General features: G+C 51.4%; 1 protein-coding gene across 7 annotated transcripts in view; it reads right to left on the bottom strand.

Moving 5' to 3' along the window:
• Positions 1 to 16,633, bottom strand: part of ZC3H18 (zinc finger CCCH-type containing 18) — a 42,576-nt gene that overhangs the window by 9,098 nt on the left and 16,845 nt on the right. For all 7 annotated transcript variants that reach the window (XM_044931157.2, XM_044931156.2, XM_044931158.2 and 4 more), the window contains 5 exons: positions 12,531 to 12,679; positions 12,127 to 12,219; positions 11,304 to 11,461; positions 8,846 to 8,963; positions 7,645 to 7,907 (listed from right to left, as the gene is read on the bottom strand). In XM_044931157.2, coding sequence (XP_044787092.1) covers positions 7,645 to 7,907; positions 8,846 to 8,963; positions 11,304 to 11,461; positions 12,127 to 12,219; positions 12,531 to 12,679 — 781 coding nt within the window. The remainder of the gene's footprint in view (positions 1 to 7,644; positions 7,908 to 8,845; positions 8,964 to 11,303; positions 11,462 to 12,126; positions 12,220 to 12,530; positions 12,680 to 16,633) is intronic.

Here is a 16,633-nt window from a genome sequence, read left to right as displayed (position 1 = left end):
TTTAACCCCTCTCCTGCTCCTGCAGTGTGGTGTGCTGGCTGCCACGCTCTGTGCGGGCCGGGGTGGGGGTGTGTGTGGATATTGTGAGCCTGGCGCTTTCCCGCCCACAGGCAGAGAACCTGCTTTCCCTCCAGAAGGTGTGGGTGATGCCATCTCCAGGCACAGATTCTTCTTCAGAGGGGCTGTGCTCCCCCATTCATCTGCCTTTTCTTATTCCAGAATCTGATCTGCACACAGGACCACCGCATCATGACAATTCCAGACATGCTAATTCTCAGAGGCTTCTGGCGCGTCCTGCCCATTTACCTAGAGCACACCTGCAGCAGCACTGTCAGCCCTGCCTGACCCGCGGGGCTGGATCAGAACCGTGTCGGACATATGAACGGGGTCCTGACGTGTATCCCCACTTTCCATGAGTGCTAGCAAAACATCAGTTTTATTCACACAACATAAATCAATCACCGCCTGCTGATATCTTCAGAATTTTTCAATTGGTCTATCCACCAATGCCATGCCAACTATCTGCTAAGAGCCCCCACCAGGAACAACATCCAGCATTTAAAACCACCCTAAGGACACTGAACGGAGGCATAAAACCCTGTAACTCGGCCCCCACATGCTGAGCCACTGCCCCGCTGGCTCCAAGCGTGTCCTCCTGGAAGTGTGTCCAGGAAGGAAGTGTCACCCGCGTGCTGACTCGTGCCAGTCCCAGGTCATCCCAGGCTGCTTTCACCTTTACACTTCCTGTGCTGTTCTCATTCTGAAAAGACAACAGCAAAGGAAACACCTTGGTCACTGGTATTTTCATGAGTCATCAAAATGGCCCAGCTCTGTCAACCTGTGGCTCTTCCAATACAGGGAGAGAGAAACAGCTGGGCACCGAAGGCGTGTGTGATTCACACTGGAGCCGTGTGAGTACTAAGGGCTATGCGTCAGCAACAGGGAAGCAGAAGAATGCTGGACCCTCTCCCCTCGCAGAACACAGCACCCATGGCCAGACAGGTGGCCGCGCAGCCCCCCAACCTCTGAAAGGCAAGGCTTCCTCACTCTGGCTGCAGTAAGATGGTCTGGCTATCTTATGAGCGCCAGAACCAGACCTGGAAGCATCCCTTGAGCTCCACATTCTCTGGCTAGTGTCATGGACTGGCCAGAGCTGGCCTTGCATTGACTGAGCCGAAGGCCCATGCCACTTTCCTTTAGCTCGACAACGAGCCCAGGACACACGGGAACCCATTCTCCAAGTCCGCCCGTGTTCCTCAAAATGTGGGAAACTGGGCTCCTGATTTTAATTAGTATGAAGAAAACTATTTTTATTTCTTACTTTGTTTCTACAGTGACTCACCAGGACAAATTACCTGGTGTGTTACGTGTTAAGGGTGTAAAATTTCCTTTAAAAATGTATTTCAGTTTAAAAGGTGGAAGTTTTTTTTTTTAATCCCATGAAGGTTTTTTGACCACAGCACGCAATTTGTGGGGTCTTAGTTCCCTAGCCAGGGACTGAACGTGGGTGCTCGGTGGTGAGAGCATGGACTCTTAACCACTGGGCTACCAAGGAATTCCTGGGAAATATCTTAAAATATGAATCAATAGTGTAGGTGGTACCTGGATACAGAAAATCATGCAGGTGGAACACCTGTGGGACAGGGAGGGCACTTTGCAGACCAAAGTGGGACGTGAATGAGCCAGCTGGGCCCCAAATCGCCTCCCCCGACTGGGGTCTCAAACCAGGGAGAAGTGGTTTCAGACCTGGGTACAAACTATAAACAATCATTTTAAAGACAGATGTTTTGGGAAGAAGGACTGGATGAACAATCAAGAGAGTTCATTCACAATACTGACTGGGGAAGCTGTCCCTAGACTACTGGGGAAGGGCAGGGGCACCAGGCAGGCCTGCGCCCAGTCAGGCTTTGGGGAGCAGGGACAGAGCATGGGGCCGAGTTAGCGCCCGACATGCAGCCACGGCCTGGGCTGTCCTGCTCTCTGACAACACCAAGAAGAGCGGAAAGAGACCTGGGGAACCAGGCAGCCGCAACAGCAACTACATGGGAACACAGGACGGCAGGCACACCGGGCTCTTCCCACAGGCCACCCGCCCACAGGAAGCCGGGGCCACACGGGAGGAAACCTGCGTGCCCTGGGACAGCTGGGAGGAGGACGGCCGTCAGCCATGCTGGCACTGAAAGCTGACAGAACAGATTCGGCATTTGCATAAGCCCTCTGAACAGAAAGGAGGAAACACCTTCCCGTAATCTCTGAGCAGCCCTCCCCCTGGCCAAAGCCACAAGCAGTCTTATCTGCCAGGCTCCTGAGCCTTTATTAAGGCCACATGAGAGGGACACTGAGGAGCAAAGGTCACGAGAAAGGGCCTGAGTCCCCTCGAGACACCAGGGCAGAGGTGTGAGGCGCGGCGGCCACAGTCGGGGTGCCTGAAAACCCTTGAGCAGCGGCCTAGCTTGAGGTCAAAGACAAGAAAAGATAAAAAGGAGGAAGGTTCTCTTTTAAGATGGAAGGGTGACGAGCTCAGAGAGACGCGCAGACAGAGAATGGGCAGCACGTCAGTGGGTTTACCCACTGCACTCGCTCACGCCTCCCGCGGGCCCTTCCCCATGAGTTGCTCACCTCCAAACTCTGGACAAGGTCACCCTGGGTCCCCGTGGACGTGGAGCCGTCTCCCAGGATGGTCCCCAGGATGCCACGAGCCTGAACAAACTGCCTAGCAGCCTCCTCCAGGCCAGCAGCTCCCAGGGACCTATGCACAGACGAGCAGGGAGCAAACAGGCCCCCCGACTCCCCCCACAGGGGCCTGGGACGGTGAAGGCAGTTCCCAGGGAGGGGCATCTGGGACCACAGACCCGTCGCTTTATTCCTCAGACTTGAAAACAAATTTTGACTCCACCGCAAGGTTGGACTTTTAATTTCTGGGTGGGGCCTTGAAGACTTTGTTTCCACAGCAAGGCCCATCGTTCCCAAGCCCACTAATGCTGAGGAGCAGCATTAGTCTGGGGTGGCCCCGAGGCCCAGCGCGCTCCCACCGTGGAGGGCAGTCATAGCCTGACTGCTCTTGTGACCTCATGCATTGACGCAGTTCCCACCAAGGCCGCTTGTACGCACTCGGGTCAGAACTTGAGAGAGACCACAAGTCTCTCCATTTTTAGGCAGACTCTGTAACTCTGTGCGTCAGTCAAGAAGTTAGAACACAGGATCCACACAGATCCACTTTTCCTCGAGAATGCCCTGGGCATAACTTTCCCAGAGGAGGAAGCAACCCATGACTGGGAAAGACTGGAATGAGATGAGAAAGATAAACAAGGTTCCTTAGCTCCCAGGGAGTGTGTCTCCTGCTAGCAGAAAGTCCGAGCTGGGATCAAACTCCTTAAGTGCAAGGATGGAGCCAGTGTGGAACGGGAGGCCCCTGTGGCCTGGCCAACACGGCAGCTGTCTGGGTGTGAGAGCCTGGAACCCTCGGTGTTATTTAGCAAAGGCGGGTAACACCACCATGGGATCCCATGAATTCCACAAATAAGACAAATGGTACTGAAGGTGGAGCTGCCACGGCAAGAGGTGAGGTGCTCGAGGAAACAGGCAGGGAAAAGCCACCTAAAGCAGAGGGGGACCTGATGTGTCCCACGGAAGTCAGAGGAGACCTGAGTGGCCATCACCCTCGGCCAAGCACCAGTCTGAGCCAGACGGAGCGCGTGGGCCGTGGCTTGGTCAACTGAATAGTAACCTCCATGCTCCCAGGGCCTTAAGACTCCCGGGTGGGCGCACTTGAGCAGGTCACCTCCCTGGCATCCAGGTGACAGTCGCCAGGCCGCGAGGAGTGTGAAGAAGTGGGAACAGCACTGCCTCATGAAGAACCCTGGTCCCTAGGCGATGAGAAGCTGGCCATTTCAACCCCAAAGGACCCCGAACCTCTCACTGCACTCGAATGCTCAGTAAACAGCTTTGAAAATAACAGGCAGTCTGGGCGAGTCCTCGGGAAGGTCCCGGTTACTATTTGTGTCTGGAATGACATTCATCCACCTGTCTGAGAACATCCTCCTTTCTGCGGCGCCCTACCCACAGAACACGCCTGTCGGCCTGGCTGGGAGAAGGTTTCATGGTAGTGCTCCTCCGTCACAGCGATCCTCTCACAGAACTGGCTACAGGCTCTGCTCTAAAAACAGCCCAGTTATAGAAGTGGGCAAGATGCCTGGAAAGGCCCAATCACGAAGGTGAGCCTCAATGAAGGCGGGGGTGCCGACTCCAAACGAGCAACACGGGGGCTGGCCTGGAGGCTTGCAGAAGCGCCAACAGGCGGTCCCTGTGGCAGCCGCTCCACAGGAGGCAGCTCAGGCAGGTGAGGTGGGGGGTGAGGGGGACGCGGCCCGGCAGAGCCAGGACCCACCCTGCTGTGTGCTGCCAGCCCCCTTCCGGCCACGAGCTGGGTTTTGGGAGCTCTCACTGGTCGTGGATATGAGGGAAGATCCAGCGCCACACCCAATGGCATCCTCTTCTCCCACGTGTGGAAACTTCCCCGACAGACGCCGCCCCGTCCAGAGCCCGCACGCGGCAGCAAAAGCTATGCCTTTTCCTCTCTCAGGTGTGTGCCGCTGCGTGCTCAGTCACGCCCAACTCTCTGTGGCCCCATGAGCTGTAGCCCACCAGGCTCCTCTGTCTATGGGATCTCCAGGCAAGAATACCGGAGTGGCGTGCCATTTCCTCCTCCAAGGGATCTTCCCAACCCAGGGGTCAAACCCGCACCTCGTGTGTCTCCTGCATGGGCAGGCAGATTCTTTACCACTGGGCAAGCTGGGAAGCCACCACGTTCTCTACATCCAGCTGCTGACGAAAAACTGCCAACCTGTTAAAGGCTAAGCAAACAAACTCTTCCATAAAAGGGAGGTCATGTAAAGGAATTACGGCAGGGAGCCTGGCCACCTCCTGACACAGTGGTCACACCAGCTTGGGCTGATCAAAGGAAAGGAAACAGGAGACTGTGTTGGAAATTCTGCTCTGGTGAAACCCCACCCTTCAGGCTGGTGGCAGGGCTGGCGGGGCCCCAGCCAGGGTGATCAAAGATGAAATTCAAGACTTCCAAGACCAGTGAGCCGGGCTGAACTGAGGCCAAGCAATGGAATGTGTCCCTCTACTGAGGGCAGTAGGGGGTCCGCAGGAGAAGAACTGAGCCCAAAGAAGGGAAGTGAACCAGGTCAGAGGCCGGCAGCAGAGCACACCAGCCCATGACAAAGGCTGCCTCTGATTTGAGGAGGAATTCACTAAGTTCCCTGAACCCTGACCCTCTAGTTCAGCTGTGCTGTCGCTGAGCCCTTCCTCATAGGAGACCCTGTCGCTGTGCAGACATCAGATCTGGCGGTTGCTCTCAGTGCTCCACTGCTGGGGGCCAGGCCAAGACTTGCCACTGCCTTCAAGAAACCCTCCTTGTGGGTCTGATGTCCCTAGACTTCCCCATGGAGAGTGAACACAGGCATCTGTCCATGAGCTGCAGGTGGTCTCTGACTTATGATGGCTAGACTTTCACAACAGTGGAAAGCGGCATGCCTTCAGGAGAAGCTGCGCTTTGAATTTTGCATTTTGATCTTTCCTGGGCAGTGAGCCACAGCTCCTCCTCATGGTCACCCCCATGCCCACAGGGCAGACGAGCTCTTTTGGAACCAGGAAACCCTTTAGCTTTCCACCTTAGTACAACTTTCCATAAGTCTCATGAAAGATTCCACACTTTACACTGTTCAGTAGATCAGATGCATTTTTAACGTACAATGGGTCTTTCGAGACAAGACTCCTCCTAAGTTGGGTAGGCCCTGGGGTCACAAACAGACTAACTCCTGGCGCCCCCCTGTGCCGGGCCCTGAGACTGCAGTGCCCTGTCAGGGTTCCACTCTACAAAGACCACAGACGACAATAGGTAAGTAAGTACTATGAAGTCAGAAGGAGATAAGAGGTGTTAGAACAATAAATAAAGCAGGAATGGGGGTGGGGTGGGGGCAGACCTCTTTGAGTAGCAGGTAAAGCGCAGAGGCAGGGGAATGGCAGAGCAAAGATTGAGGTGAGCCTGGCCAGAGGAGGCAGAGGCTGGCCAGCGGTGTGGACAGAAGGCAGTGTCTACCAAAAAGGGGCTTCAAAGGGCCCCACAACAGAAAAATTAAAGAAAGAACTCTTTCAATACATCTAAAATATGATTTACTCTGAATGTTCTGGAAGTATATCACTTTGCCCAACATTAGGAAAAAACAGCAAATTCAGGGAGGTCAGTTCACTGTCACCTGAAGAACGAGAATAGAACCCACACTTAACAAAAGACGAGAATGAAAGACTATATGGTCCTGACGTTTACTTTCAGAAACACAGGACAGGACTCTGTTCAATGGCAAGGACAAGAATCAGGGATAAGAGTCTGGCCTTTCCACCAAAAACTGTTAGAACTAATGAACGAGATTCAGTGCAAATCAGGATACAAAATCAATGTACAAAAACCAGTTGTGTTTTTATATACTAACAACTACATAAAAAATAATCCTATTTATAATAGAAAATAATAAAATACTTAGAAATAAATCATAAGACACTGATGAAAGGAACTGAAGAAGACACAAACACTGAAACACACACCATGCTCATTAAATCAGAAAAATATGGTTACAACGTCTGTGCCACCCACACCAATCTACAGATTCAGTGCTGCTGCTGCTGCTGCTGCTAAGTCGCTTCAGTTGTGTCCGACTCTGCGACCCCAGAGATGGCAGCCCACCAGGCTCCCCCGTCCCTGGGATTCTCCAGGCAAGAACACTGGAGTGGGTTGCTATTTCCTTCTCCAATGCATGCAAGTGAAAAGTGAAAGTGAAGTTGCTCAGTCGTGTCGGACTCCTAGCAACCCCACGGACTGCAGCCTACCAGGCTCCTCCGTCCATGGATTTTCCAGGCAAGAGTACTGGAGTGGGGTGCCACTGCCTTCTCCACAGATCCAGTGCAGTCCTAACCAAAGTTCCAATGGCATTTTTCATACAACAGAAAAAACAACCCTAGAGTCTTGTACGGCACCACAAAGGACTTGAAATAGCCAAAGCAATCCTGAGAAAGAACAGAGCAGGAGGCACCGCACCTCCTGATTAAAGCTGTGCTAAAAGCTGTGGTAATCAAAGCAGTGTGGCACCGGTGTCAAAACAGAAGCACAGACGTAAGCAGGAAGCAGAGGCCAGAAACAAAGCCCTTTATATCCAGGCAACTATTATTTGCCAAGGGAGCTAAAAGCACTCAATGGGGAAAACTGGACAGTCACATGCAAAAGAATGAAATTAGACCCTATCTTAAACCACTAATAAAAGCTACCTTGAAATGGATTAAAAAAGATGTGAGATGGGAAACCACACAACTCTTAGAAGAAAACAGAGGGCAAAAGCTTCATGATATGGGTCTTAGCAATGTTAGATATATGACGTCTAAAGCACAAACAGCAAATGCAAAAATAAACCTGCGGGACTGCATCTAACTAGAAAGCTTCTGCACAACCAAAGGAGCGGTCCAGACAGAGCGGGGAGGCCAGCCCTCCACCTGGGTGCGCAGCCCGGCTCCGCAGAGCGCCGCACGGGGGCTGCCGCCCCTCCCGCAGCCCTCCCGCTCCCAGGCGCCGGAAGGCTCGGTTCCTACCTGGGTGGCTGCGGGGAGCGGGCCTTGGGCTTCTCCTTGTCCTTCTCGCGCTCCTTGTCGCGGTCTCGGTGCTGCCTGTCCTTTTCGTCCCGCTTGGCGCGCTCGCGCTCCCACTCCTCCTTCCGCCGCTGCCGCTCCTTGTCCCGCTCGCGCTCGCGCTCGCGCTCGCGCTCCCGCTGGCGCCGCTCCCGCTCCCGGTCCCGCTCGCGCTCGCGCTCCCGCTCGCGCTGTCTGTTCTCCCGCTCCCGTTCTCGCTCTCTTTCCTTCGTGGAAAAGCCAAACACACCCAGACGCGGGATCAGACCCTCAGAAGGGGAGGCGTGGGCAGGACGCGAGAGCAGGTGGAGGAGACCGAACACCTGGGTGGGGGTCTCGTTTCTGCGCCAGAAATGGACTTGAGGCCACATGGGGGGCCCGCAGAGCAGGCTCTCCAGCATCAGCACCAGGTCTGTGGGCCTGGCAGGCCTCCTGGACCTCAGCTCCTGTCTTGAGAGGTAGACACCAAGGTTGTGCACAGGCAGCCCAGCCTGGGGCTCAGGGGACCCAAGCAGGCCCCGCACCCTCTGAGGCTGCCCTGGCTGGTGGGAGGCACCCACAGCCCTGTGGCCCGGCCCCAGTGAGTGAGGAGTCTGCTCTAACCACCGGGGGAAGGGGCACAGCAGGGCAAGCAGCCAGGTCCTCTTCTCGCACAGGCTCACCATCTGATGGGGTCCCCAACCAGTCACTCCCCTTTGGCCCTAAAAACTCAGGACGGTCACTTAAGTTGTGGTACAGAAACCGCTAACCTGCTTCTAATGACCTCTTCCAAGCGGCAGCTTCGCGTCAGAGGCACAGGGTCAGGGTCTCAGAGGGTGAAGCACCTATATTCATAAACCTACCACATCTAGGGAAGTGCCGACAGGAATGGCCACGACCCACCAAGGGTGGTCCTGAGCCTGAGAGAGGCACACCCCCTGCTGCTGGCATTGCTCACCCACCCCGCGGCTCCGGTGAAAACAGAGCCAGAGCACAGACCAGCTCAGGGAAGGAGCTGTTCAAGTCACCACACGGTCAGTTCACGGAGCAGAATACGTTCTGCACAGATGGTCAACTGGGACTTGAAATCAGTACGCCATGCTCATGCAATTCAGCCCATATAAAGCCCTATAAATGAAAACGGGGTGATTGAAAGGGTCCACCAGTGAAGTTCCAACCTACATACCCGGTAGTTATGGTACGGCTCGGCCTCTGTGTACTGCACCCGAAAGTTCTCATACTGCCCGCCACGCCAGAAGCGCTCTATCTCGTAGTCGTAGTAAGGGTCTGCGTAAGGCTCAAGTCTGAAAAAGAGCAAGTAAAGTCAAGCTTATCACTTAGGAACATTAATGCGAATACATTACATAAAATATTTGCCAAGATTTAGACACATTAAAAAAAAAAGAGAGAGACTGCAAGGCTGAGTCAATATTAGAAACTGAATATACTAAACAAAATCACAGACCTACAGAGAAATCAAAGGATAACACCTACAGATGGTGAAAACGTTTGTGACAAAAACCCAACCCCTTCCCAATGAGAGGAGGAAATGACACTTTCTTAATGTGATAGATACTGATGTTTATACATTGAAGAATTAAAGCCAGCACCTTATTCACTGGAAACGGGGGTGTTCCCGTTAAGATCCCAATGGGCAAGGAAGGCCAGTGCCTCTGAGACAACCCAGTGTGCTGGGGGCACCACTGCAACCAGACTCCAGGAGCCCCCAAGCCACCTCAATGTGCAAATTAAATGACACCACATGTGAAAGCCATGACATGATGGTGAAGCCAATTCAAGCGGCAAGAAGAGCCCAGTAAGGCACATAGATAATTCTAGACAATAGCCAGTGAGGAGGGTAGAGAAAACCCCATTTAACCAGCAAGAAAGAAGGAGACATACTGAGGAACAAGGTAACAATACATTTAACCAGAAACACGCAGAACCTACTTGAGGAAAACTTCAACACTCTCGACAGACACAAAAGCACAGGTGAATAAGATCACATCCCTCATCTTCGCAAAGGAAAACTGACCATCACCAAGAAGTCAGTTAATTTACAAATCCCTTCGTTAATTTATAAATTTAGGGCAATCTCAGTAAAAATGCTGACAAGGTTCTTCATGTGGGTAGACAACCGATCCTCAGGTTCACATGGACACAAGACATGCAAGACCAGCCAAGAAACCCTGGGAAGGATAAGATACACCCTCTGTGTGATTTCCCTGGTGTCCAAGGGTTAGTACACCACGCTTCCCCTGCAGCGGGTAACGGGTTCAATCCCTGGTCGGGGAACTAAGATTCCTCATGCCACGTGGCACAGCCAAAAATTAGGGGGGAAAAAAAGACACCCTCTGAGACCTCACAACATCACAGATGGGCCAGGTCATGAAGAAACAGACCCAAGGAATAAAACAGGAGGTCTCGGCGCAGACTCTGGTGTGGGTGACAGAGGCGGACCTTCAACCATGGGGATAGGATGCTCCTATACCCTGGAAGAGGAGGGCCCTCCTCACACACTGACCCAGAGGACCTGCACGGGGCCTGGAGCCCAGGAGTGTGTGTGTGTGTGTGTGCACGCATATACATGTGCGTGTGTGAGAAGGGGATGGTCACCCAACAGCAGCTGGGCCCTCAAGCTTCTTTCAGGGATTTCTTGGCTCCAGACTAACCCTTCCCGTTGGGTAAACTGGTAGGAGAAACAGAGGTGCCCAGAGCTCAGAGAGGCCCACGGCCCCCTCCAGCCTGCACTGCCTCCACAAAGCCTCCAGTGGCTACTTTCTAGGGCATCTCCCCCCATACTCCTGGGGCCCTAGTGGGGTGAACCCGGGGCTGTGCTGCTAGGTGACAGCCCTGTTCACTCCCAACAACCAGACAGCTTCCTCACCCTCCAGCCTCAGGCCTAGATGGGCGGCTGTGGCGGTGACTGTGGAAACACAGAGCTGATCCCACAGCCTTTCTCTGTGCCCGACTGTTGTTTTAGCCGGAAACCAGGGCTGTGCTTTCCAGTAGGAAGGCCCCTCGCACGGTGTTGCTGTGAGACCAGGGAGCTGCTGAAGCCACCTGCTGGGGAGAGACCTGGCCCGCCCTGCCTGAAGCTGAGCAGGCTGAGTACGGAGTAGGTGCTGGGGCCCGGGTTGTATGGGGGCACCACACAGCTCCTCAAGGGCTGACGGGGATCTCAGCCGCATGTGCTTCTGCAATCCATTTAAAAAGCCCATGATAAAATGTCTGGAAGCAACAATGAAGAAACCTGCCACACTCCTGGGTTTTGGGACGAATTTCACAGCTTCTCCTGGTTCCTAGGGAGCCTGGGGGAAGGTGGGAGAGACCTGGGTGGGGCCCAGGGGCTTTAGGAACAGCTGTAAACCCCCTCAGAGTTCACAGGAACCCCAATGGATGTGAGCCCTCTACAGTCCCAAGGCCCTGGCATGGCACTCAAACATATCCTCCCAGAAGAAAAACAAGGAAAGTCAGCTGCAAACTGTCTGCAGCACCTCAAGAAGGCCATTCTCAGCCCAGGGGTGTGGACAGGACCCCAGCCCCTGGGAACCTCTGTGCTGCTGCTCCCCAGAGCCTGGGCCCCACCTGGCCGGGGACACTGAGCTCTCAACGGGGGAAGCAGAGGCAGAACCACTCCTTACGCTGTGTCTCTGACATCTCTCGTGATCCGATAGTTCCAGTCTCGGAAAACTTCATTTTCTTTGTCAAACTCTCGCTCATCTTCACCAATGGTCACTGTAAACCTTTTCTCTTCAAAATCAGGCTCCTGTTCTTTTCGAATGGTTGCTTTTTTCAAAACCTACCATTGTAAAAAGAGAAGCCAACACCGTTACTGCTAAGGAAACACAGGGTGTCCTATCCTGACTGACCCCTGATGCCTGGGCTGGCATGCCAGAGGAGCATGACCAAGCGCCCAGTAGGGATCTGCTGAAGCTCTGTGCTGGGAGGCACACGGGACCCCACAAGGGCCCCATCCCTGGAGGCCCAGCACACCCTGCACTCAGCTCACCTATGTCTGACTTCCTGCTCCTAGTCCTGGCCTTGAACTGGGGGCTCCAGACATGCACTCAGTGAGGGGGCAAGGGAAGGTTCTCTAGGCAGGAGAGGCACCCAGAGTGGGGCAGAGCTGGGGGAGTGGGGAGGAGCTGGGAGGGGGCGGGAACGGCTCTGCTTTAGCTGGTCATTTCCCTGAAGGGAAGGGCCAGAGCCAAGAGGGGTAAGCCTGGGCACCGGGAGCCAGGTACCAGGTACCAGGTGTGGCTGAGCATGAGGGAGAAGGGGGAGGTGGGTGAACACTGTGCTTCCCCAGGAAAGATGGCTTCTCCAGATACAGAGGCCACAGGAGAAGTGGCACGGCCCCCTGGCCTCTGGATGACCTAGCAGCCTCGGAGAGACAGAAATGCTGGCTTTGTGCAAGGACCACCACTAGTACTTTTCTTTGCAGGCTTTCCACTGGTCTGTTACCTCCTTTGCATGCCGGAGTCCTCGTTCCCAGGCACTCTCTGTGGGGGGTTCTGGAGGGGGTGGAGGCAAAATTTCATCTACTACAGGCCCGCCCTATAAAAACAGTAAGCAAAAAGTTACAACAGCAAGCAAAACTTAGAAATGCGGGAGCAAAAATACCAAGTGAAACCCCAGCAGGTCCTGCCTGCTCTCCTCTCTCACTCTCCCTCCCTTGACCGGCTGCCCCAAGTCTACGGTGGCCTCTAGCTGGGGACAACCAGGGGGTTGGAAGGCAGCTCTGGCCTCCGTGGCAGCCTAGAAATGTCTTACACACAAGATGTATTCATGTCTTTGAGCTGGAACATCACAAACAGAGTTTAGATGTGATCTGCCAGCAAGGAATGGTGTTCACGGTGTTCACATACCCATGGGTTGGCAGGCATCAGGGGGTGCGGTCCGAGCGGCGGGGCCCCATTGGGTGGGAAGGGCTCGGCCTTGGTGATGAGGGAGTAGTTGCCCTTGTCGTTGACTCCGGGGTGTATGAACCTGCAGTTCATGCCCCAGGTGCAGTTCCCTGTGGAAACAAGAGGCAGGTCAGGGGGGCCTGGCCCATGTGCACAGCTCAGCTCCCCCTGCTCCACTGGTGACCGGCACAACACCCAGGCAGCGGGCCGAGCGCAGCCCTGTCCATCCCACGAGACCATGCACGCAGGCCTGGACAGTCTGGGCCGCCCTGCGAGCAGCACCTAAGGGCTCACACAGGACCCTGCCCCCACAGTCACCATGAGAGCAGCTCATCTCCCCTAAACAGAGACACCCAGAGCATCCCGGTAATCGGGGTGGCCCTGCCTCGGGGTTCACAGCTCAGGACATACACACCCGAAGGTGCACTGACAGGGTTGTGATTCTGACTCAAGAGAACCCCATACTGAAACAGAAATCATTGAGAAGTATGAGAGCGATCAGAATTCTGCCAGTTTATGCCAGGGTGATCTTTACCAGCTCTGTACATCTGCATTTCTCCTAACAAGCCACTGCAGGCTATTTCTGGTACTTAAAAAAATGGGTTAGAGAGAGAACACATAGACAACTAGAATAAGTGGGGTGTTTATACTTTACAACAAAGAACTAAAAGGGTTGACTTTTAGCATTATTCAGCAACAGAACACTAAGATTCAGGAAAACCACTTAACTTTTCAGGACAGAGAAGAAGACTACATTTTAAATTTAATTAGTGAGTGAATGGGTTTTTTTAATTTAATTTTTTGAATAGGTAATATGTGCACAGGCTTAAAAAATAAATATGGCATACAATATCTAAGTGGTTTTAGAAAACATTTTCATTGGTTAGCACGTAGTTAAACTGTAAGCCATCTTTTAATATATATTCACTCCTAAACAAAATATTTCATTTGAATATTTCTGTCAAAAAAGTTTTGCCTTATATCATGTAAATTAAAGAAAAATAATCATTTGATATTTAAGGAAACACTAAATTTTACCTTTTAAACATTATGAGCATTTCAATTTGTATTAAAACCAACATAATAACATAGGGCTCTAAATTAAATAAGGAATAAAGTATGCTTAAAAAAATTGCTTCTCTGGGAATGCAAAAATAACCAACTAAGTTTATAATTTCTAAAAGTGTTTGAGAGATCACATGCAAGGCAGAGACTGGGAAACACACTACAGGGGTTTCAAAACCCCAGAGACTCAGACAGTTTTAAATAAAAAAGAATATGCAGTCATACATCTAAATAAAGAATTCCAAAATATCCACTTATTCATCGCCTGACTCTCATAAACTCCCATCACAGTTCACACTGCTCATGCAGTTACAAAGTAACAAAAAAATTGCAAGCACAGAAAAATATTAACAAAATAAACCACAGCATTTCTATAATATTTAAAATCTAAAATAATCTAATATATGGGTGGGGGTAAATGAGTATGTCATTCTTTGTTCTTTTTGTATTTGAATTTTCAAAACAAAACAAAAACATCACCCCTGACCTACTAACAAAAAAGCTCTTTGGTTCCTCAGGTTTTAAGGGCAGGGAGGAGGAGCCGGTGAATGAGCAGAGAGAGGAGTTGAGACTGCCTGTGTCTGGGCCCAGGGCCTCCAAAGAGAAGGAGGCGGCTGCTCCAGGAAGTGTGGGCGGGCTACATACATGCAAGGGCAGGCGTCCCGCGGCTGCAGGCAGGAAGAGCGGCAAGAACAGTGCAATCCCACCAGCCTTTTGAAAAGTGAATTTTCAATTATGCAGAAAGAAGTCTGTAAGGATACACCCTAACTGTATCGGGATAACTGTTTTGACTCTCTGTCCGCACACATTACTTTCATAATTTAAGAAAGCAATTTGTTTGGGGAAAAAATTCTCCAGGAAATGGAAGCAAAAATAGATTTACAGGTTTAAAAACTCTCTTCTGCTTCTAAATGACATTTCAGTACCAGAAAATTTATGTGGATTGTGAATGTATGATGAAACAGGATTACAGTTCGGTAAGGGGTCTGCACAGACAGGGACAGGAGCCCAAAGGGAACAAGCAGAGGACTTGGCTACAATCCAAGTGGTGCCGCCAAAGAAAAGAAAAGAAAAAAAAGGACACAGTGTAGTGGTGGGTGGGAGGGTCACAGGAATACATGTCAACAAAGGTGCCTGTCAGTCACACACACACACACACACACACACACACACACACACACACACACACAGCCTGCCTCAGTCTTAGCAGACACCAAAGACCCAAACACAGATGACAGAAAGCACGCCCCACACAGCAGACCCAGGAGCCCCTGTTGGTCAGAAACACCACCAGACCTTAAAAGTTCTGACTGCTAGTCTGACCAGAGGGCAGTGAGGTGCCTCTGCGGGCATTTCTAACCAGCATGGCACCCCACCTGTGGTGCCTCCCACAACAGCGGAGATGATTTCACTCTCTCTCTCTGGCTTCCACACAAAATGCTTTCTTCACACTAGAATTTTAAACAAAGACTTTCTTATTTATAAATAAGACAGTGGTCTTATTTAGATATCCCTCGGTCCCATTTCCTGTTAATTTGAACAACTCAGAATAACTAATAAATATAGAGATTGTCAAAATAAGTTTAAAGTGCTTCATGGTTTTTTAAAAAAATACTTCTTGAAAACAGAATATATAAAAATCTAATAAGGAAAAACCCAAGTTCTACAAATGTTTCCTCTAAAAGGCATAAAACTCAATGAACACAAACTTAATGTAAGAACCCAGAAGTCAGTGCGCCCCTCTTCACAGAACTGTGACAAAGACAGACAACCAGGTCATCTGTGCTGAGCTGCTTCGACTTCTTCAGGAATAGTCATTATTCATTATGGTAGTTGAAAGAATAAAAATAGTTTCTGTTTCTGGGCTGCTTCTTTATAAATGACAGACTTGAAACCAGTGGTTTGTGTAACTTTTCGGTCTCAGGATCCCAAAGAGTCTCCATAATGATTTTATTTATTGATATTAAAACTGAGAAAATTTAAAGACATAAAATATAACCTATGTAATTTATGTTGACAATATTTGTTAACATAAAGGTTTTATCAACATATTTTGAGGAAACTTAGCCCGCTCTGGGGGTGGCTCAGGGGAAGAGTTGCAGCCGCTGGGAGACCCTGAGGCCTCTCCAGACTCGGCGTGCCCTCAGAGGCTTTGGCCAGGAACTCCCCCACCCCTGCCACTGAACTTCTCTGACTCCTGGGGGCGTCCACCTTGAACTGTGAATGGCTTTCTACCCAGGTATGACTTTGTGACATCACACAACAGTCGCTTGGAAAAGTCATCAAATCCTGCAAAGCTGTCAAGTTTCCTAACACTGATTTTTCACTTGAGAGCCTGACCTTATCAGCAGCCACTGTCCTGGCCTTCTCAGTGTCCTGGAGGCAACAGGACTGGGCTCATGGCCACACCTGGCAAGCCCTCCCTGGAGTCACCCCTCAAGCTTCAGGGGCAGCGAAGGAGCTCTGTGAGTGCTTGCAGTTTTGTTAGAAAAGCAAAAAGACACACACTGAGGGGTTGTGGTGGTGCGAAGGAAATATTCTACACCTGGACTTTGGTGCTGGCTGCACAACTTGCTAAACTAATAAGAATCATTCAACTGGACACTTAAAGTAGATGGATTTTATGGCAGGGCAATTATACCTCAATAAAGTTATTTACGAAAAGACCTAAACTCAAACTTATCATGGACGCTGTTTCACAGCATGTGCAGCACGTGGCTCCTACCAAGTGGTGCACTCAGTCTCACTGAGGCTCTGACTTCAGGGGCCCCTAGGTCGCAAGAACATACCTGGAGACCTCCTGCCTTAAACACCAGAGGATACAGGGGTTAAAAAATGGGCAGTAAGCACTTCTCCAAAGAAGATTCACAAATGGCCAAAAAGCACTTGAAGAGATGCTCCGCATCACTTATCAGAGAGAAATGCAAATCAGAACCCAGGGGAGACACCCCACCACACCCATGTGTGACACTCACTATCGCAAAACCAGAAAACGGGCG

This window comes from Bubalus bubalis, chromosome 18, assembly GCF_019923935.1.
Source record: "Bubalus bubalis isolate 160015118507 breed Murrah chromosome 18, NDDB_SH_1, whole genome shotgun sequence".
Classification (NCBI taxonomy): Eukaryota; Metazoa; Chordata; class Mammalia; order Artiodactyla; family Bovidae; genus Bubalus; species Bubalus bubalis.
This window is presented reverse-complemented; position numbering and strand designations above follow the sequence as displayed.